The sequence below is a fragment of the Nasonia vitripennis genome, chromosome 4 (genome assembly GCF_009193385.2).
Source record: "Nasonia vitripennis strain AsymCx chromosome 4, Nvit_psr_1.1, whole genome shotgun sequence".
Classification (NCBI taxonomy): Eukaryota; Metazoa; Arthropoda; class Insecta; order Hymenoptera; family Pteromalidae; genus Nasonia; species Nasonia vitripennis.
Window position 1 is genome coordinate 2223700 of NC_045760.1, and position 19228 is coordinate 2242927.

The 19228-nt window shown below is 39.4% G+C and overlaps 7 protein-coding genes across 11 annotated transcripts; 3 read left to right on the forward strand and 4 right to left on the reverse strand.

The window, feature by feature from the left end:
• Positions 1–712: 712 nt before the first annotated feature.
• On the forward strand, positions 713–3216 carry LOC100679061 (protein stand still). 5 transcript variants are annotated; one of them, XM_003427486.5, is made up of 4 exons: positions 713–962; positions 1231–1722; positions 1783–1923; positions 2000–3216. In XM_003427486.5, exons 2-4 carry the CDS (start codon positions 1324–1326, stop codon positions 2291–2293), a joined length of 834 nt encoding a protein of 277 aa, XP_003427534.1. In that variant the 5' UTR covers positions 713–962; positions 1231–1323; the 3' UTR covers positions 2294–3216. The 5 variants fall into 5 exon arrangements, with proteins under 5 accessions (XP_003427534.1, XP_031784855.1, XP_016840524.1 ...); XM_031928995.2 differs by having other exon boundaries at positions 720–962; positions 1783–1890; XM_016985035.3 differs by having other exon boundaries at positions 737–962; positions 1783–1929.
• Positions 2514–6984, reverse strand: LOC116417185. The gene is made up of 6 exons (XM_031928992.2): positions 6610–6984; positions 6266–6526; positions 4470–6184; positions 4180–4382; positions 3962–4101; positions 2514–3878 (listed from the first exon to the last, which is right to left on the reverse strand). Exons 3-6 carry the CDS (start codon positions 4832–4834, stop codon positions 3018–3020), a joined length of 1569 nt encoding a protein of 522 aa, XP_031784852.1. The 5' UTR covers positions 4835–6184; positions 6266–6526; positions 6610–6984; the 3' UTR covers positions 2514–3017.
• LOC100121436 (mitochondrial assembly of ribosomal large subunit protein 1) lies at positions 6015–6952 on the reverse strand. Its single transcript, XM_032599014.1, has 4 exons — positions 6933–6952; positions 6610–6794; positions 6266–6526; positions 6015–6184 (listed from the first exon to the last, which is right to left on the reverse strand). Exons 1-4 carry the CDS (start codon positions 6950–6952, stop codon positions 6015–6017), a joined length of 636 nt encoding a protein of 211 aa, XP_032454905.1.
• Positions 6985–7277: 293 nt separating the features above from the next.
• On the reverse strand, positions 7278–8550 carry Rpl41 (ribosomal protein L41). Its single transcript, NM_001135907.1, has 3 exons — positions 8444–8550; positions 7962–8048; positions 7278–7436 (listed from the first exon to the last, which is right to left on the reverse strand). The coding sequence occupies exons 1-2, from the start codon at positions 8453–8455 to the stop codon at positions 7983–7985; spliced, it is 78 nt and encodes a 25-aa protein (NP_001129379.1). The 5' UTR covers positions 8456–8550; the 3' UTR covers positions 7278–7436; positions 7962–7982.
• A 650-nt stretch (positions 8551–9200) lies between these two features.
• On the forward strand, positions 9201–11810 carry LOC100121417 (cell division control protein 6 homolog). Its single transcript, XM_001604980.5, has 4 exons — positions 9201–9681; positions 9765–10673; positions 10756–10967; positions 11045–11810. Exons 1-4 carry the CDS (start codon positions 9414–9416, stop codon positions 11282–11284), a joined length of 1629 nt encoding a protein of 542 aa, XP_001605030.2. The 5' UTR covers positions 9201–9413; the 3' UTR covers positions 11285–11810.
• A 67-nt stretch (positions 11811–11877) lies between these two features.
• Positions 11878–13350, forward strand: LOC100121398 (proteasome subunit beta type-7). Its single transcript, XM_001607392.5, has 4 exons — positions 11878–12177; positions 12344–12523; positions 12601–12916; positions 12998–13350. The coding sequence occupies exons 1-4, from the start codon at positions 12116–12118 to the stop codon at positions 13271–13273; spliced, it is 834 nt and encodes a 277-aa protein (XP_001607442.1). The 5' UTR covers positions 11878–12115; the 3' UTR covers positions 13274–13350.
• Positions 13333–19199, reverse strand: LOC100121382 (villin-1). The gene is made up of 8 exons (XM_008213205.4): positions 18055–19199; positions 16308–16403; positions 16090–16206; positions 15658–16007; positions 14804–15575; positions 14493–14679; positions 13862–14410; positions 13333–13796 (listed from the first exon to the last, which is right to left on the reverse strand). Exons 1-8 carry the CDS (start codon positions 18070–18072, stop codon positions 13447–13449), a joined length of 2439 nt encoding a protein of 812 aa, XP_008211427.1. The 5' UTR covers positions 18073–19199; the 3' UTR covers positions 13333–13446.
• Positions 19200–19228: the final 29 nt, after the last annotated feature.

Sequence of the window (19228 nt, forward strand, 5' to 3'; positions counted from 1 at the left end):
GAATATATCGAGACAAGTAAATTATTTTTGTTTGTCCGACTTGGCGTTAGGATTTTCTGCTGTTTTTCCGCATCTTTACAGCTGCTCGTCATTGAATAAGGTGACGCTTTTTCACAAATTCAATTTTTAGTTTGGTCAGCAGATCGTGCAGTTTCAGACGTTTTCAACGATCCAGAGTGGCAAACGCGCATTTCTTCGAACATTTTATCCGGTTTGCACTACGTTCGTTGTTGGTGGTGTCTCAATTTAAGAATTTCAAGTTGACAACCATGTTTCAAATTTGAATCCTGAAGAATACAGCGTAAAGATATGATATGAGCGTTTATTAGATATTTATTCAGAAATCACAGCATGTCTCATGAACCCACACAAAAAAATTATGTTATTTCAAGATCGATAATACTTGTTCGATACTGACACATTTCTGATGCTCCCAAAATAAGCAGTTATCATTCTAATGCAGATTGTAAATTAATCCAAGAAAAAGTCACGTCTTGATTTATTTTTGTTGAAATCAAGTATAGAAGCTGTCTTCCATGCTTGAGTCGCGTCTCTATTGATATAGGATTAATAGAGTAATCTCATTTGTTATACGACGAATAATCTGCCAAGATAGGTACGTTCACACCAAAGCGTCCGTGGCTACCGCTCATTCTATTGGGTCTCGATCAGCTGGTAACCAATCAAAGCCTTTTATATATATACGATACTCACTTGACAGTGTTCAAGATTGGTTATTACGTTATGCGATTATTTTCCGACTAAATAAGCTGCACTGACAAGAACGTAACTACATGCATGGAACAATTACGCATACTATTTTTTTGTTTTCAATCCTATCTTAAGTATTAATTATCAAGAACTAGCAACATAACCTATATGTAACAAGTGGCTTGGATTTTCCAAGCTTGGTATATTAAGAACGTTTGATGCCACAATTTCGCATATTTAGAAGAAAGTAGGTACGTTTATACTATTTTAAGTTGTTCTTCGTTAGATAAAAACTCTTTTCATAATTTTTTTTTCGATAAATTATCTACCCCAGTTGATGTTTGTATTTTTTTTGTGAATCAAACCTCATCTATCATCTACTATATAGCTATAGACAACCTATGTTGTATCCTTATCTGTTGGCTTATCTTGAACTCTCTTGCCCTGCAAGATAAACAGTATACTTGAAACTTAGGCTGTGATCATCTCAAAATTTAATTTAAAAAAAAAAATTTTCAGATTCTTGCAATAATGAACCAAGTTTGATGTGCATACTGGACTCGAAATAAAAGAAGGAACAAAAATTTGTTGGAGAGCTAGAATTTAAAAATTATGGAAACCTTTTCTACTCAAAGGTTTGATGCTAAAATTGAGGGCTTCGAGTCGTGTATAATTGACGGCACAGGTCAACAACAAGATATTACTCAGACTGTGAGTACTGAAACGACCGTTCAAGATGTTGGTACAATGGAAAGTGAAGAAAACAGTGAAGCAGCTGCAATGCAACAAGTACAAAATGTGCAACAAAATAATCAAATTTCTCCATTAATGCATCAAAATCCACAACATAATGTAACTTTGACACCAGTACGACTACCTGCTATTTTGGATGGAGAATTTTTCAGTGTTATGAGATTAGAAGATTCAAATGTTACAGCACGTTGTTTGCAATGTCACAAACTTCTTAATGGAAATCTCAAGTCAACAGGAAATTTTTTAAGTCATGTTAAGGTAAATTATCAAAAGACATGAAAAAATTATGTGTATATTTATAATAATTAATTTTTCTAGAGAGTTCATCCTTTTCTGATGGAAAAAATAAAAAGCAAGTCAAATCAAAGAAGGCCAGCAGCGATTTACATTGATTTATCTCAAGAGAAGTGCTCAGAAATTATAAGAGTTAAGAACCGGTTGAAAAAATTTCCCAAAACAGTAATCGTAGAAACGTTTTATCCTACAATATCAAATACAAATGTACTTTTTTTTATTTAAATGTTTTAATTTACAGGAAGAATGTCATCAACCTATTGCTGAAGAGACTTTTGAACAAACTGAATGGATAGAACCAGCAGGTCTTAAAAAAAGAAAATCAGAAGAAATTGATACCAGCGAAATGTTAAGAGTTTCTCACAATAACTCTATAATTGTTGAAGATGAGTTTGATGCCATTGGAAGAAATGTTGCTGCTAAACTACGACACATGCGATTAGATCAACGAATAATTGCAGAAAAATTACTCAATGATATCCTGTTTGAAGCACAGCTAGGTAACCTTCACAGAGATTCCAACATACATGTTTGAAAGTTTCTATTTTATTTTAAAACAAGTTGAATATTATGATTTTATAATCAAGTATAATAGTCTTGATTCTGTAAAATCAAGTTGTTTTTATTAATTGTAATAAGAAGGATAAATATTTTTAAAGTTTTATAATTCCTAGACTATCTAAAGAATTTGTAGCTAGTTTTAACTGTACAGATTTTTATAAGCAATCGTTTATAAATAACAAAAGAAACACATAAATGTTTGTACAAATATTTTTATTGCACACAGTACACAAGGATCTGTAAATAAGTATGGCTATTTGGTAAAAAAATGGACTGGATTACAATAGTCTATATCTTAATGTTATTTATAACAGTTAATGATCAGAGTGTGAAAATTAATTTTTAATGAAAAAGTACACTAGGCAATTGTTGTACTTTTGTAAGTCTTAATCTTAGCAAATGGAATATTCAGTCTTTATATCAAGTTACTAATATTTTAAAAACCATTGCCAACATTTATAGCAGTTGAATACGACACTTATAATTTAATGGCTACATGAAAAGTTGTTAGATTTCATCTTTTCAAAAAATGATGTTTGTTACGTATAAGTACTAGCTTGATTGAAATATCTTGAAATTTACGTTATGTAATTTAATTAAAGCTCTAGAATGGTTAGCAACATTCCTTTCAAGATATGTTTATAAATAGAAATACATTATAAAATTATCTATAATCTACTTTTGTTTTATCATAATGATCATGTCACGTAAATCCTGCGCTTTTTCGGTTTCAACATTAAATAATATACTATTGTTGATAAAAGACAAAGACTCATACATATGAAAATCATGTGAAATGAGTATGAATACCAGAAACCATCCCAATTGCCATAAAAATACCAAAACATTGTCATAAAAGTATTTTGTAAAATAACAAATATATAGTAAAAAATAAGCCACTTGTCTGCGTATTTGAACTTTATCCTATACTCAATTATGCTAAATACGTATACTAATCCAAGCCACAAATTAATGAAAAAACTCATCACGTCATAATATTTTGCATAATAAAATAAGTAACCAATCATACAAACGTAATGCACACCCAGAACTGCCAGCAAGTATAATGGATAAAACTCGTAGAATATCGCTATTGATAAAACTCGGGGAAGAATAAACAAAAACCACCATACAAAAGCTAGGAATATTCCAACAGGATCGTCATTTTCCAAGCCTTTGGCAAAATTTTTTCGTTTTGGTATTTTCAAACTGTCACTTCTCTCAAATGCTCTGTCATTCGTTGTGTCGTCGGACAATGATTTTGGTACTTGATCAAGTTTTACATCTTCTGGATCAACAACAAGGGAATCTGGTCGTGGTGGTGCTGGCATATCTGGTACAGCCAGAGGTGTGATTGATGTGATTCCTCGAAGAGGTGCTGGAGGTGGAATAATTTTTACATTTTTTGGTGGTAATGGTGGGGTCATGGAATTCTGTCTTTCTAATTGACCTGAAGAATTTTTATCTGTGTCTGGTTTATTTGTTGCTTCAGCAGTTTCTGCTTGAGAAGAAGTAACTGTTGATTGTAGAAGTTGCTTTTCCTCCAGATTTTCCAATTCCTAAAAGTGAATGAATCACAAATTTATTCGTTAATATTCTCATTGAACTTAATTGTCTAAAAAAAGAAAAAAAAACATTTTACCTGAATTCTATACTTTTTCAACCACATTGCCCATGGCACTTTCCTACCATTCAACCTTTGACTTTCATATCTTTGAAATGATGTTGTTCTCATGGCCATTATACAAATTGACATCAATATACATAGCATATGAACGACCTCTGTAAGGGGAAAAAAGATTAAGTATTGTCTTTATTTGAAGTTAAAAAATGTCTACTTTGTGGTTTGTATGTAAATACCTGATTGATGAGTACGATCAACACCTTTTTCTCTGAACAATAGATGTGTTTGAAATACTGCTTGTGGAGCCGCTTGAAACCATGCTTGAAGAAAGAAATAAAGTTCAATTGCCGCTGGCGCCGCAGCAACATTCAATGTTTTTCTCCTCTGTTCACCCGATAGCATAATTGCATCTATTGATAATACTATTAGACCAGCATATCTAAAACAAAAGAAAAATTATTATATAGAATCATAATGCAGCATGTTATTTGGCAGTACATAAGCATATACCATATTATTCGCATACCTGTATAAAGCAAATAAAGGAAATGCAATTAATTTGATTAACTGTAGCAGAAACCACAAGAATGCACCTTTGTATAATTTATCATCATCTGTCATCCACCAATCTGGTCTTGAAATAGTCAGTATAAAATAAGCCAAAGCTGGGGCATACATAAAACCAATGGTAATACATGCCCAAACGGGATTTTCTTCTCTAAAATGTTGCACAGCGACTACTAAGTCTGCTGCAAAGTGTAATACATAAACCAAGCAGCTAGCTATCGCTGGTATTAAAAATATCAAGTATATTTGTTCCGTTGATTTTAAAGGAACTTTCAAGCATTTTGTAGGTTTCCTCGAACACATTTCTTCTGCTCCCTCAGCCATCTCTTTTATTCCTCTTGCACATATGCTTGGAATAGATAAAATTGTAATCCTTCAATACATTACAAAAATTGTCATCGAACAAGTAACCGATGACTCAGTCTTATCATTTTTATCAGCTTAGATCAAACTCGGGCAAGTGTCTCCATTGTATTTTTTCCATTTCATGTTGATACAGTTCTGCCCTATACTTGTAGTTAAACACAGGAGAAAAATATCCTCAAACTATACGAAAAATGTTTCGATTTTCGAATAAAAGCGTTATGATTTTCTTTCAATTGTAGTTTCAACGAAGCACTGTAGCTATCCGTAAAGACAAAGGAGACTTACGATGCACCTCTCAGTTATAAGTACCAGTCTATATAAACATCAGTAAAAAGAAAAGTCGACGTTTAGTTCTATATTGACATTGACGCGCCTAAAAAGTGATGCACCTATCACATAGGTTGACGACTCGACATTGGAAGGAAGTGGAAAACGGAACAATTAGTCACAACAAACGAAGCACGCGGCTCTCGCGCGCTAGCGATGCAATATAGCCGTATAGGTACTTATGATGCTCGATAAAACGGGCTGCTCGCTTGACCGTGCGATTATAATACGAGCTCGCACTATGTGTGACGGCTGGTTGGCCGCATTAATTATACGCGCGCACAAAGTGTGTCCAAGTGTGAGCATCGAGATTGGGTGGGAGGAAAATCGAGGCTACGTGTGGGTTGGGAAAATCGCAGACTCTTATTATACGCGCCGATAATACTCGTCAAATCAGCTGTAGTATATTGTACATGCTTCACACTTGTTTGGATGGGCCAGGCTCTGCCCAGCCTTTCTCGCACTTGCTTCAGAGCATCAGCGCCATACACGTTATACACATTAACACATATGACCGATTAATACTTGTGTGTGTGTGTGTGTGTGTGCAGTGTTCAGGAAAAGCAGCCTATATTGTACTTAAGCTTAGTGGAGGGGGCATTCAGAATGATTATTGAGTATTGGTTCGATTGACTGATTCATAATTCAAAAAAATAACAATAATTTTCATTCATCATATTGTTATTGATGCTGTTGTTTAATTTTAACAACATTGAATGGGTATATAACATTATTTTACAGTCTTATAACAAACTCTAACATGACTTTGTACAATTATCTGATCAAGTGTTAACAATACTTATGATATATATTATTCAGCTGGTTGAAGATTTCTTAAGAAAGCGCTGTATTTATCCATGAGATCTAAATCTTGATCTTTTTTGTTACTAATATCATCGTATTGGGAACCGACTGACCAAAGAGTTTCCAGGTCGTATTTCAGTCTTGCTTCGTGAGTCAATAGATGAAGCGCAATGTTGCCTAAAAGTATAAAAATCCAGTTAATAAATTTAAAAAAATATTAGTATGCACCGATTAAATACACTGAAAGTAAAATGTTACCTAGATCCATTGCCATCCAATCTTTAGAACTTTCTCCTTCTATTTTAGGAATGGTATCATTTTTATGCCTCTTTATTTTATATATTTTACGTACAAACGTAGCCAATGCATGCAAGTGTCTAGTAGATTTTCCTGAGGCTACTACAATGTAATCAACGTAGCTGTATTCTTTAGGAACTGTTGCAACAAAAATCTGCCTAGCATTGTCTTTCTTTAATAATTCAACAAGATCTTCAATATCAAAAACTCCATTTACACCGTCTGAAAAAGATGTCAACAAATATTCAACCTGTATTGCAAAGGGTACTTTGATTATTAGAAAGCGATTTGAAGAATGTCATTACGCTCTAAATTTATTCCTTCGTAAGGATCTTTATCTTCTTCCTGAATATTCAATTCACCGAGTTCGATCCTCTTTAATTCTTCATTTACATCGAAAATTACCGGTGCATCTTCGTCGCGAAATACTTTGTATTTTCTAACCAAACCGGATGGTAGGTTAGGTTCTTCATCTTTGTTTAAATCTTCACTTTCGGTTAATTTTTTGTTTGAATATAATTGTCTACTGTATGAAACGGATCTTTTTGTTATACCTTGTCCATTGTTTATTATTTTACATCTACAAACATGTGATTTATACAAAGCTTTTCCCGAATGAAATAACGACCGCGAGATGTAACCAGACATGATTATAGCTGAACTGAATACATCGCGGTACATAAGTGTATAGGTATACCTGACCAATATAATCAGTGCTCCAATTGGTGTATGTTATTACTTGTATAAAAAAAGTCATTTCATATTATTATCAGTATTGAATTCTTTAAGATATGTTTTAGCAAAATTAAGTAAATAAGATTTATTTTAATAAAAATTAAGAAATTTAACAGAAATTTTTTAAAACATTAAATAAAGTTAGCAACTTAAAACTTGTATGCGTATCAGTTGAAGAAAAGAATAGTAATAAATGGAAGGTGTTTTTTGGAGAGGATATAAAATTATTTAGGCAATATATTGGTTTATCTTGAAAAGCCATTTTTATTTAACTGAACAAGACAATTTTTTAAAACATTTCTCTGTGCAAAATGGTCGTAGAATGTACAGTTTTTAAATGCAGTGACTCTGATGATGATTGACGCAAATACTCCTTGAAGTCAGGTATTTAGCACAGCTGAAACACAAAAATTACGTATAATTAGCAAAGAAATGATAATTTCCATTCACTTACAATTTCTAGCAGATAAAACAATATTTCGTATTATAGTAATGCTGTTCAATACATGTGAATATTTAACCTCATTGGGGATGTTAAATTGTTTAAAAAATATGAGAAAAAGAGTGATTATTATTGTGGTTTAGTAAAAAATATAACAACCAAATAATACTTGGAAAATTATTAATATTAAACAAAAAATACAAGTTTGTAAGCAATGAACATGTGACTAATGAATGCCAAGATTTTTTTTTCTTACAATACTTATGAATTGAGGATAATAATAGTTATTATTCATTAATTTATATTTTAATTAATGCTTACTAGAATGTTAAACAATTCAAGATGAATAATACTATTTAGAATTGATAAAAGTAAAAGAAAACGAATGTCCTATCATGTATATGGACAATCTATACTTATTCATAAATTGTATAAAAAAGAATTCGTAAAATTTTTATATGAATAAACAATTATACTCACAGGTATCAAGATGGTGAAAATCTACTTGGACCTCGCACGCATCTTCCTCCTCTTACGCTTTAGCCTGCGCATCCTCTTCTTACGCCACTGAAATTAAAGAAAGATTATTTGATTAGTAAAGTTTTGTAATAATAATAACGTATTGCATTTTATATCATTAAGCTTGGAGCTATTTTTAACATTGTTTACTGCTTATATCAATAGAGACAAGTTCAAGACCAAATGACTCGTTAAGGTTTTATATTTTTTTAACGAAATAGAAAATAATTACTAGAAAACAAATAAAGAGATCAATTACATTGAATTTAAACATAAAACATTCTCAACAAAAGGTTTATTAGCGATGAACAAGTACTTTGAACGAAAACGCACATGAAGACCACGTAGCGCAAAGGTTAAGATCGCGAGATACAAAAAAGGCGTTAAATATTATAAAAATGGAAAATACAAAAAAATATTTACTATTAACTGTTAATAATTACCTTCGCTCTCATCTTTGTTGGTTTGAGAAAACTAGATTACTCTAGAATTCTCGATTGCTTCGGATTACGAATCCTGGTGGATCCGCCCGTCCGTTCGCTTCTAAAACCAATATGGAAGAGAACCGAGTAGCGGAGCCGGGGTGCCTCGATACCGGAAAGTTCGGCGGCGGCTTGGCGCTAGTTGTCTCTTTTGCCATAAGAGGGACAAATTTCAATACATTCTCACCTTTTTACTACACGCACATATTGGGTGAAATATACTATGCTGTGCATTGTATTGCATATTAAACATAATTCTGGTCGTTCGAGTAGATAAAATAATTTATACATGAAAGTCTCATTAACTAATGAATGATAATAGTAGGATCCAAAGTCTTTTTTCGATCCGGAATCGTAATGATTGATAGTTTTATCTTCATTTTCTAATTTTTGGATTAATCGTCAATCAAATTGAATAATCATTATGAATGTAAAAAGAACGACGAAATTTAGCATTTTATTTTACGACTAGAAACCTGAAAATAGATTACTTCTTCAAATTTTCGCGCAATTTTCTAGGTGATCTGCAGCGCCATAATAGCGCTGACAATTAGAAACATGACCGTCATTGCCTCGTTTGTCTGTCTCTCTCTTTCACACGCTCTGTGCTTTGCTACGAAATATTAGTCAGGGTCATTTTAACGGTCCAACTACATTCGCGCGCGCGTCACATGTGTTTTCCCGCGCGAACCCTGCTGTTGTGCGCACGAAAACTGCCACTATTCGCTCCATCAGGCACCAGTTGCAGCAGTGCCTTCCAGCTGACAGGTAGAAATATTTTCTTTTGGCTGCTGTGGCATTCTATCGTTCTCGATCGAGACCATCGTTGTTAAATACGCTCGAATATATATTGCCAAGTACCATAACCCAAATAGTTTTAATTACTGTGATAATTGCATTGATTATAAAAGAATTTGACGACGAGTGAGAAATGAATTTGCAAACGACGCTCCCATTTGCCATACGTAAGAAGAGTTTTTATGGAAATAAAGGTGATACTCCGAGTTTAGATTTTAGCAATGCATCTCTTGGAAATACTCCGACAAGGAGATACACACCGACAGTTAAGAAGATGGTTGATATAAGCAGCGAGTCTGAATCGGATTCTGACGCGGAGAACGTAGTCAATGAAAATAATAATATTACCAAGACGCCTTTGAAGACGCCAAAACGGCGTCGGGGTAAAAATGAAGCCAAAGGTAAGGATGCGCAGTGTTTATTGTATTAATTTGAAATACAAATATTGCAATGTATTCCAAGTTCTTTGTTTGCTTTGTCACAGAAGAAAATGGCTCCACTCCACCCAAGCAGGTAAAGACTCTTTCTCCAACAACACCAAGCACTTTGTTGGGTCAGCTGAGTCTCATTTCACCGGAAAAACAAGACAAGTTAGCTCCCAAGAAATTATTTCCATCTAGTAAATACAGTGAAGCCCGTAAGGCTTTGCATAGTGCCTTGCCAGAAAATCTTGTTGGTAGAGAGGCTGAATTATGCAAGCTGGAGGAGTATATTCAATTCCATTTGGATAATGAAACTTCAGGTTCTCTGTATGTATCTGGTCCACCTGGTACAGGGAAAACTGCAAGCCTTTCTAAAATTATGTTGAAGCCAAAATTCAAAAAGGCATTTCAAATTGTTTATGTAAACTGTACAACTATGAAATCAGCCAGCTCAATTTATTCGAAGATCATTCAAGAATTGGGACTGAAGACTACTAAATCTGCAAGAGGTAGTAAAACTGCCATTGAAAAATATTTGGCTCAGTCGCATAAAATGCTGTTATTGGTGCTTGATGAGATGGATCAACTTGAAACCAAGAATCAGGCTGTACTTTATTCTATATTTGAATGGCCTTCTATACCAGAATCCAAACTAGTACTTGTTGGATTAGCTAATGCTTTAAACTTGACAGACACAATATTGCCAAGATTGCAAGCAAGATGTGAATTAAAACCAACTCTACTACACTTTCAATCGTACACAAAGCAGCAAATTATGGATATTATTACAGAAAGGCTAAAGGAAGCCAATGTATTAGACATATTCACTGGTACTGCTATGCAACTATTAGCAGGAAAAGTAGCAGCCGTTTCTGGAGATATTAGAAGAGCTCTGGACATTGGCAGAAGAGTTGTAGAAATTGCTGAATCACAAAAGATGATGCAAGTCCTTCAACCTACTAATGAAAATGGTGAGTTCGTTACAAGTAAAATATTTCAGGTCATCAGTTTGTTCATTGCTCAACAATATTTTATGATTACATTTCATTTCAGATGCAAATCCAGACAGTGCCTCAACTGCAGAAAGTGCAAATGAAAAACCAGTAGATTTTAAAGAAGTCCGTTCTGTTCTTAACAAAGTTTATGGTGGTTCTGAAAATGCAGACTCTGAAGAAAGCAGTTTTCCTGTGCAACAAAAGATTCTTCTTTGTTCATTAATGCTTATTCTCAACAAATCTAAAAACAAAGATGTAAATATGGGAAAGGTATTTATTGTTGATTCTCAGGAATGTAAAATGGATTTAATCTTGACTGTTTTTATTAAATATTATTATTTTTTCAGCTGCATCAAGTTTATAGAAAAGTATGCATGAAGAGAAATTTACAAGTATTAGATATGTCGGAATTCGTTAGTTTATGTAGTTTAATCGAGACGCGAGGAATTTTGAGATTGATGATGAAGAAGGAAACGCGTTTGTCAAAAGTTAGTTTGCAATGGGATCAAGAAGTGTTGACTGCTGCTCTGCAGGACAAAGTCCTTACTTCCGAAATTATAAATGACGTTACTTGTTTACCCAACTGATCATTTCATTGTTAGTTGCATTATATTTATTACGTTTGACTTTCTATTTTTAAATCAGAACTGAAGTATTAATTTTATTATTTATTGATATTTAGCATGAATTGATAGTGAAAGTGGCATTTTGCGCCTATTGTACAAATATTTATATTGATGGATCTAAGTTAATTACTGTTAATTGTATATTTTAGAACTAGAATATATAAGATCGACTTGGATACTATCAATTACCTGCGAGTGTATGTGTGTATATATTTGTGAACAAGTTAAAAATGCCTCATTTGAGAGCGGATGTGTGCCTTACTATGGAAGTTTTTAACACTGCATTGTTTTGATCTTGCCTAAAATTTTACAATTATAGATTATTATTAGACTATTAACTTGTAAGTCTTATTCGAAAACATCGATGACTTTAAGAATAGGTTTTCCAAGCTTGTTAAATATTTTATAGATATTGGTATGTTGTTCTAATGATGGAACAAGAATTAAAGTTTGTACAATAAAAACTTCTTTAAAATTACAATTATAATTTGTATTTGTTATTTTAAGACTATGTAGACATCACATCTTTTAGACATAAAATTACGGAAAAATTATTTCATGCGTTTTTTTTTAATTTTATACTTTAATTCCTAATGATACCTTTCGATTTTCAAATTTGGCGGGACGGTGCTCGCGCAGTTACTGCGCTTGCGTATTGCGTTGATCACTCCTCCGGTCTTCCACAGGCGTTTTGCCGACGTCTCTGGGGCTGTTTGGCTTTTAGAGCAGTTTCTTGCGGCTTTTCCGAAGTTTGTATTTACTGATTTCAATAGCGAAAACTGCAGCAATAAGATGTCATCCGTACTCTGTCCAGAAATCCCAGCTCCTGGGTTTTCTTTTGAGCTTTGTCAAAGGTATGAACGCTGCATGTATTAATTTGGAAATCGGAAATCTAAATTATACACAAGAAATATTTTTGCACATAACCTTAATCCTACCAATAGTGCTGTGTCATTTTTTAAATAAGTTCGTAAATTTTGATTGTAAGCGATAAATTTTCAATATTCCATAATTTTACAGAAATGCTTTATTAGCGAAGAAAGGTTATCCAGCACCCAAAGCCCAAAAAACTGGAACAACAATTGTTGGAATTATCTACAAAGATGGTGTCATTCTTGGTGCTGATACAAGAGCCACTGAAGGAAGCATTGTTGCTGACAAAAAAAGTGAAAAAATCCACTATCTCGCTAAGAACATGTAGTGAGTATATTTGATTTTGTATTTATTTATTGAATTGAGTAAAAGCATTTATTTAATCGTTTTTCTTTTTCTAAAAGTTGCTGCGGTGCTGGCACAGCCGCTGACACTGAAATGACAACTGAGATGATCTCCAGTCAGTTGGAGTTACACCGTCTTAACACTGGCAGAATTGTTCCAGTTGTTACTGCCTCCAAGCTGCTGAAACAATTGCTGTTCCGTCATCAAGGACATATTGGTGCTGCTCTGATTGTAGGAGGTGTAGATAACTCAGGACCCCATTTATATTGTATTTACCCCCATGGATCTTGCGATACATTGCAATATACCACGATGGGATCAGGTTCATTGGCAGCAATGTCGGTTTTTGAAAGCAGATGGAAACCTGGAATGAGTGTAAGGGCCAATGAACACTGTTTACTTACAGTATCTTATATATTTTATTTATTATTTATCAATCGACGCGAATTTTGACAGGAGGAAGAAGGAAAAGAGTTGGTTGCTGACGCCATCCGTGCTGGTGTATTCAATGATCTCGGCTCTGGAAACAGCGTCGACGTTTGCGTTATTCGCAAAGGATCTACAGACTACATTCGTCCGTACGAACTGTCCTGTGTCAAAGGTGAAAGACAAGGCTCATACCGTTACAAGAGGGGTACCACTGCTGTTCTCACAAAAAATATCAGACCAGTCATTGTTGAAGATGAAGCCGTACGCAGAGTTGAGCCTGAATCTATGGATACTTCTTCGTGAATACATTTTTATAGATAAAATATTTCAAGTTTGTAAGCTGATCGGTAAATAAAACTACGTTTCTTTTTTTCATTGTACAATAATCGTTTATTTTGTATAAATATATAGCTCAGCTTTCTCAAATGATAAAGTATTTTACAAGGCAATTCACTGTTTGATTAACTATCTTCGCTTCAAAAAAGTCCGGCCGTCTGTTTGAGTCGCTGACGTCGCCAAGTGGGTAACTTTTCGAATTCCGCTGGCTCCATCTTGAAGACCGACATGAAATCGTCGAAAGTCAAGTGCAACTCTTTGCGCGAGACGTCAACTCCCGGGGGTAGCTTCTCGGGATCGTTTCTCAGGATCGTCAACGGGTACTTGACGAAGTTGTCGAACTCCGAGGCCATCTTGATAGCCATGATGTCGTTTATCAACGCGTCCTGCTCCTGAACGCTCGATCTCAGAGCTCCGAGTGGTCTGTAGTCTCTCAACAAATTGTGATTCCAATTGTCGAACAGTCCGATGAAAGTTGGAGGCTCCAATCCTGGGAATGTCAAAAAGAAACGAGTTACTTTCGCAAATCTCGCGACCTGGGCATTGCGAGCTTACCTTGTTTTATAACGGATATTATCGTGTTTCGATCTCGACTGGCAGGATGAGTGTAAAGAAAGATCTTGGCCTCCTCGACGTACTCCTTCAACGGCTTGTGCGCGGTATAGCTGCCGATCCAGAGCCAGATGACGTTTCCGGCGTCGAGGAGCCAAGCCGCTTCGGGGAGCAGACTGCTCTGCGCGAAGCCCAGTATCTCGTCACCGATGAACGCGTCCTTCTCGGTTTTCAAGTGGTAAAAGTGCTTCTCCATCTCCTCCTCGTCGTAGTCGACGCTCTCCATGTTGCAGACTCCCTTGCCTCCGAGCTGAGTCCAGAACTCGTCGTCCTCCTTTCCCTCGCAGAGGAGGGGAGCCGTGGGTGGGGCCAGTCTCCTGGAGGCCTCCCTGGCATCGCCGGTGCTCCTGCTGCCGCACCAGACGACCGGCGAAGCCGAGAACAGAATGAACACACCTCCCGAGTCCAAGCTGCTCGCCCGCAGCGGCCGCTCCACTGCCTTGGACTTGTACGGGGTCGAGCCGTAGACTCGGACGAGATACTTGTTGGGAGCTGCGGAAAAGCCGATGGATCGATTTATTATCCTGTTCTCAAATTATATATTTACATACGTCTCATCCATTGATAAACTCACGTGCAGTCCTGTGCGGCCCAGTGAGTATGGTCAGCTTGCCGTTGTAAATTTGGAGCAGGTGCGCGGGCTCCTTGCCCTGCGACGATCTCACCAGTTGCGCCGATTCCTCCTCAGCCAGTGCGCAGGCCGCCTCCAAAGCGGCCTCCCTGTCGTTGCAGGCCGAATGAACGCCTTCCCAGCAGTACACCTGTATACATAAGCAGATTCGGGTATAAATAGGAGCATTCGGCAGATTAGCGAGCGAGATACGGAAATCTGTGCGATTTAAGCAGGAAGTGCAATTGGAGAAATCGCGATGAGGATGTACTCACGATGCACCTGGTCCTGCGTCCGTAGCCGTACTTGTACCTGAGCACGTAGCAGGCCCCGGCGTAGAGGAGCCCGAAATCGTCGACTTCTTCCAGAGCCGCGCCGTCCTTGGACCTCCAGAGGCTCCGCTCTCCGGTGCCGTCGTCGACCAGCTGACACTCGGCGGCCAGCCTCGGCCGTTCGCTCATGTAGTCCGGCTCGAAGCTGGCCGGCAGCATGAGCGGCCTGGACTTGCTCTCGGCCCAGCCCCGCAGCCAGCAGCGCATCTCCGGCGGCTCGTGGCCCTCTAGGGCTCGGCCGACCGGCACGCTCGAGCTGTAGCCCTTCTTCTTGACGAAGCCCCGGGCGTTGCGCAGCGCCTCGAGCCGCTCCTTGGCGTTGGCCTCCTTGCCCACCCAGGCCCAGACCCCGGCCTCGCCTCGGTCCAGCAGGAACACGCTGTCGGACTCGAGGTCCGTCCGTAAGATCGGCCCGGACTTGAGCTCGGCCACCTTGTACTTGCCGGTCTGCTCGTTGCACTTGTACAGCTTGATGCTGCTCGAGGCCGGGTAGGTTCGCACCAGCGGCTCCGGGGATACGAAGCGCCTCGAGGGCTCGAGGATCTCGTCCAGGAGCTCGCGGCCCTCCGGCTGGAGCGTCTTCTCGTAGCCGTCCTCCACCACGAAGACGCGAGCCACCTGCTTGTTGTTCTTCTTCCGCTCGTCGAGCATCTTGAGCGCGTGGCTCCTGTGCAGCGGCTCCGAGTTCGAGCCGAGCCACAGGAACAGCACCGACCTGCGGATTAATTAAGGATTGCACAGCGCTGAGTAAGCTGGCATACAGCTAGAATCGTGGCCGCGAATTCGATTACCCGCACCTGTCGCGGACGTCGAGGAGGATGACGTCGCGGGACGAGAAGCTGCTCCAGTCGAGCGGCTCGAGCTCGGTGAGGACGGGCAGTCCGGTGCCGCTGAGCCTGTGCAGACTGGCGCCGCGGCTCTCCTCGTCCGAGCGCGGCTGCTCCACGGCGAGGAGTCGCTGCCGGAAGTAGGCCAGGAAGCGGGGACTCTCCCGGCCCTGGGCCTCTCGGAGGAGGATCGTCGCGCCGAGCTGGGAGTCGAGTTCGGCGGCGCGCAGGGCCGCTGCTCCGGACACGCTCGAGTCGCAGTCAGCGCCGACCCAGAAGTGGACGGCCCTCACCGTCTGGCTATCCTTCAGCTCTTTTGTCTGCGTCGCGCAGAAAGTATGTATATAGGATTGCAGGCTAAAAATGAATGAGTACGAAAAATAGAATGATCTTGTACGTTACCGGCATGCCGGGATAGGGAAGCGCGCCGTCTCTGGCCGAGGCAGCGTAGATCAAGTAAGCCGAGTCCGAGAGGAACGTTCCCACCTTTGTTCTACCCAGCGAGATGGTCCTGAGTCCCTGCATTCCATCACAGAGAAGGATTTTAATTAAGCATAACACAACGTTACTCTTCGTATTTCCGCACAAAGAACTTGATCATCTCTCTCTCTCCCTCTCACCTCGATTTTCCAGATGCAGAAGGCACTGCTGGCCTTGGGGATGCTCTTGAAGATCTCCGCACCGCTCGACTCGTCCGAGCAGCTGCTCGCGTCGTCCTGCACATAATCGTTCGATGACGTATCAAAGAAAGCGCCGCTCGTAATTATTTCACGAGCCCAACAAGCCCAATTAGCGCCGCGATCGCGATGATTTTCGAGAGAAAGCCGCAGCGATTTTAATCCAAGTGTGTTCGCGTGTGATTTCGCAGCGTCTGGATAAACGCGTCGGTTTGCAGCACAAGTGGACCGCGTTTTCATATATATATATATATATATATATAGGCCACACGCGCTGCAGCATATACAATCATGGGAATTCGCGCGTCTTTTTTCTCGCTCTCGCCAATTGACCGCTGGCCTAGAGTATCGAACGGGTCTGCCATAATGAAGCTACTCCGACAAACTTTGTCATTGATGAGCGCCGTTTTTTATTTTCAATTAATTAACGAAACTAGAATAGGTTTTTTACAGGCATTTGAAAGCCGGCGCGGAGCGTTGAGAAAGATGCGCGATTGCACAACGCGGATGAGTCTGTGTGTGCGTGTGTGTGTGTGTGTTCCGATTTTTGTTCTCTGTGCGTATGGAAAGTACTTTTGATGAACTGTTGGCGCTTACGATACTTATGAGAGCTGCGCACGATGTATAACAGTAAAATTCGTAATTCCATATTATTTTCTACTCCACACAAAACGCTTCTGCGCTATGAAAACCATATCTACCTATAGATACTAATTTTAATGCTCATTGTGCTGCAGGCGGAAATGGTTACACGAGTTTTTTTTTCTCCCTCCGCATCATCGTCGCACAGATTTAAGGCACTTTTTGCTCCGTACATAACGCTCGAGCTTTATTCAGATTCGAGTTCTTTGACTCGTAGAACAGGAAAGCCTCGCCGTAATTTCGAGCTGCCCACGTACGCGCCGTCACTTTGCTGGTAGAGCTACGCGCGTGTGTGTGTGTGTGTGCGCCGTTGTAAAAAGAGATAATAGCGTAATTGGCCACATTGTGAAGCGTCGAATAAAAGCCGAAACCGGATTCGTCGGATTTATATTTAAAAAGTCTCGCTCGTTCCCGTCGACACGCGTACAATGAGTTCACGCGATGCGCTAAAAATCCAAACGGTAGAACGAAAAGTTTTATCGTTTCCTTTCTGGATGCGACGGGCACATTTTTATTGCAGCGACGGTCTGCGAAATTAACTATAGATGCGCTAACCGCCGGTTGTCTCACGGACGCTCGTCAATTTGCTGGAATATAACTATACGTGTACAGCGTAGGCGGGATCGATATTTTAAGGCAAACATAATTACTGTACACACTGCAGATATGTCAAACCGCAAAGCAGAGTAAACGTAATCTCAATGCTCGCGCGCTGGCTATATACATTACTTCTCGGCTATGAAATTAAAACGTACAATCGTTGATTAAAATAAAGGCAGACACGGTTTTGTTCTTAAACACAAAGGTGCTCGCTACATTTTTCGGACTCGCATTAGAGCGTGACATGAATTTCGGCTGGCATGAAAAGGCGTCGGGCTCGTTTCCTGCGCGCGCTGTTGCACACAACAGCTGATGCGCTTCGACCGCAAAGTCAAAACTCGTTTTATACCCTCCACCGAAATCATTTTTTCGGGGGAAAAAAAAGAAAAAAATCCTCCCGTATATAACGCTATCCGCGAAAGATAAAAATGAGAAAAAGCCAACTCACTCGTTTGAAAAATCCCATCGTCGATCGCAGCTCTACCGCAAGCAGAGCGAGTCAATAGGAAGAGAAAGTAGAATATATCGATCAGCAGCGAGCGCACATCACTCAGAGCGAAAAAAACGACGCGATGAAACTCGGAATCTCGCGCGCAAAAAGGAATATCTCGCCGGCAACAAGTGGTCGCGATCGAAAAGTCATTCGCACACAGCGGCGAGTTCCCTCACTCTCTCGAGAGACGATCTCGCGGGCAGCAGAGACAGCTGCGGATTGCACCGCTCGGCTCTCGAGCTCGTCGACTATATAAACGCGCTCGGCGCCGACGAGCAAGCGACTGATGCGTGTTTTTTTCGTTCGCGTCGCAAGAGAGAGAGAGAGAGAGAGAGAGAGAAAAGCAACGCTGCCGCGCAGAGAAGAAAGGAAAGAGGGAGAGCCGTCGTCCGGAAGTGGGCCCGGAACTCCGGGTGGCCAGCCGTGACCGACGGGCCCCTGCGCCTGGTTGTATTTATACGCGACTACGTGTGTAGGTGAGCTGGTTAGGAGGTAACATGCGGGCGCTGGAGCATCGCCTCGTTCTCCGTGTGTTATCTAACGCGCGCACCTGTTCCTCCTCTCTCCCTCCCTTCTATATGTACATTGTCTGCAACGGCAACTCGATCCTTTCTATCGTTTATTATTCACGTGCGCTTTTTGGGATGCGGCCTTGCGCTTAATGCAATAATTTTTGACCCAGTTTATACAGGAGAGCGAGATTTTCTAATCTCTCGAGAGCTGCTGTGCGCCGAAGCTGCAATAAATCGTGGCGAAAAATTAGACGGGCATAAAATTTTGTGGATGTGTAAACGCGGCACGATCGCACTAAAATATTACGTTATGAAAGTAAAGTTAGGGCTTCGCGCGATGTACATTAGAGTACATTATATATACACCGCGAGAAATAGATATCTTGTAAAACTTTCTAAACGGATCGATTATAAACTAATGCATCCTTCTTTTATATCTCGCGGAGGAGAGTTATGATGCGGTGCGGAATACCGCAAGGAACTCGCGCTGCGATTCTCTCTCTTGCGGCTTGGCTGAGCAACAAGACTATGCAATCAGCGTCTCGTCGGGGAATATTTGTCTTTGTCAGAATTTAATAGGAAGTTTATCATTTAAATTGATTTCCTCCCGCGGATTA

Excerpts from the sequence above, each read along its gene's own strand:
- LOC100121382 (XM_008213205.4), bottom strand. Across the intron at positions 16,008-16,089 it reads TTCCCTATCCCGGCATGCCG|ACAAAAGAGCTGAAGGATAG; the intron begins GTAACGTACAAG and ends TGCGCGACGCAG. Across the intron at positions 14,411-14,492 it reads TGGGCCGCACAGGACTGCAC|CTCCCAACAAGTATCTCGTC; the intron begins GTGAGTTTATCA and ends GCTTTTCCGCAG.
- LOC116417185 (XM_031928992.2), bottom strand. The coding sequence starts at position 4,834 with ATGGCTGAGGGAGCAGAAGAAATGTGTTCGAGGAAACCTACAAAATGC. Across the intron at positions 4,102-4,179 it reads TGATCGTACTCATCAATCAG|AGGTCGTTCATATGCTATGT; the intron begins GTATTTACATAC and ends TTCCCCTTACAG. Across the intron at positions 3,879-3,961 it reads TGAAAAAGTATAGAATTCAG|GAATTGGAAAATCTGGAGGA; the intron begins GTAAAATGTTTT and ends ATTCACTTTTAG.
- LOC100679061 (XM_016985035.3), top strand. The coding sequence starts at position 1,324 with ATGGAAACCTTTTCTACTCAAAGGTTTGATGCTAAAATTGAGGGCTTC. Across the intron at positions 1,723-1,782 it reads ATTTTTTAAGTCATGTTAAG|AGAGTTCATCCTTTTCTGAT; the intron begins GTAAATTATCAA and ends TAATTTTTCTAG. Across the intron at positions 1,930-1,999 it reads AATTTCCCAAAACAGTAATC|GAAGAATGTCATCAACCTAT; the intron begins GTAGAAACGTTT and ends TTTAATTTACAG.
- LOC100121398 (XM_001607392.5), top strand. The coding sequence starts at position 12,116 with ATGTCATCCGTACTCTGTCCAGAAATCCCAGCTCCTGGGTTTTCTTTT. Across the intron at positions 12,178-12,343 it reads TCTTTTGAGCTTTGTCAAAG|AAATGCTTTATTAGCGAAGA; the intron begins GTATGAACGCTG and ends ATAATTTTACAG. Across the intron at positions 12,524-12,600 it reads TATCTCGCTAAGAACATGTA|TTGCTGCGGTGCTGGCACAG; the intron begins GTGAGTATATTT and ends TTTTTCTAAAAG.
- LOC100121436 (XM_032599014.1), bottom strand. The coding sequence starts at position 6,952 with ATGTCTGGTTACATCTCGCG. Across the intron at positions 6,795-6,932 it reads ATGTCTGGTTACATCTCGCG|TGAAGATTTAAACAAAGATG; the intron begins GTCGTTATTTCA and ends ATTAACCGAAAG. Across the intron at positions 6,527-6,609 it reads CGAAGGAATAAATTTAGAGC|ACGGTGTAAATGGAGTTTTT; the intron begins GTAATGACATTC and ends CATCTTTTTCAG.
- LOC100121417 (XM_001604980.5), top strand. The coding sequence starts at position 9,414 with ATGAATTTGCAAACGACGCTCCCATTTGCCATACGTAAGAAGAGTTTT. Across the intron at positions 10,674-10,755 it reads TCAACCTACTAATGAAAATG|ATGCAAATCCAGACAGTGCC; the intron begins GTGAGTTCGTTA and ends ATTTCATTTCAG. Across the intron at positions 10,968-11,044 it reads AAGATGTAAATATGGGAAAG|CTGCATCAAGTTTATAGAAA; the intron begins GTATTTATTGTT and ends TTATTTTTTCAG.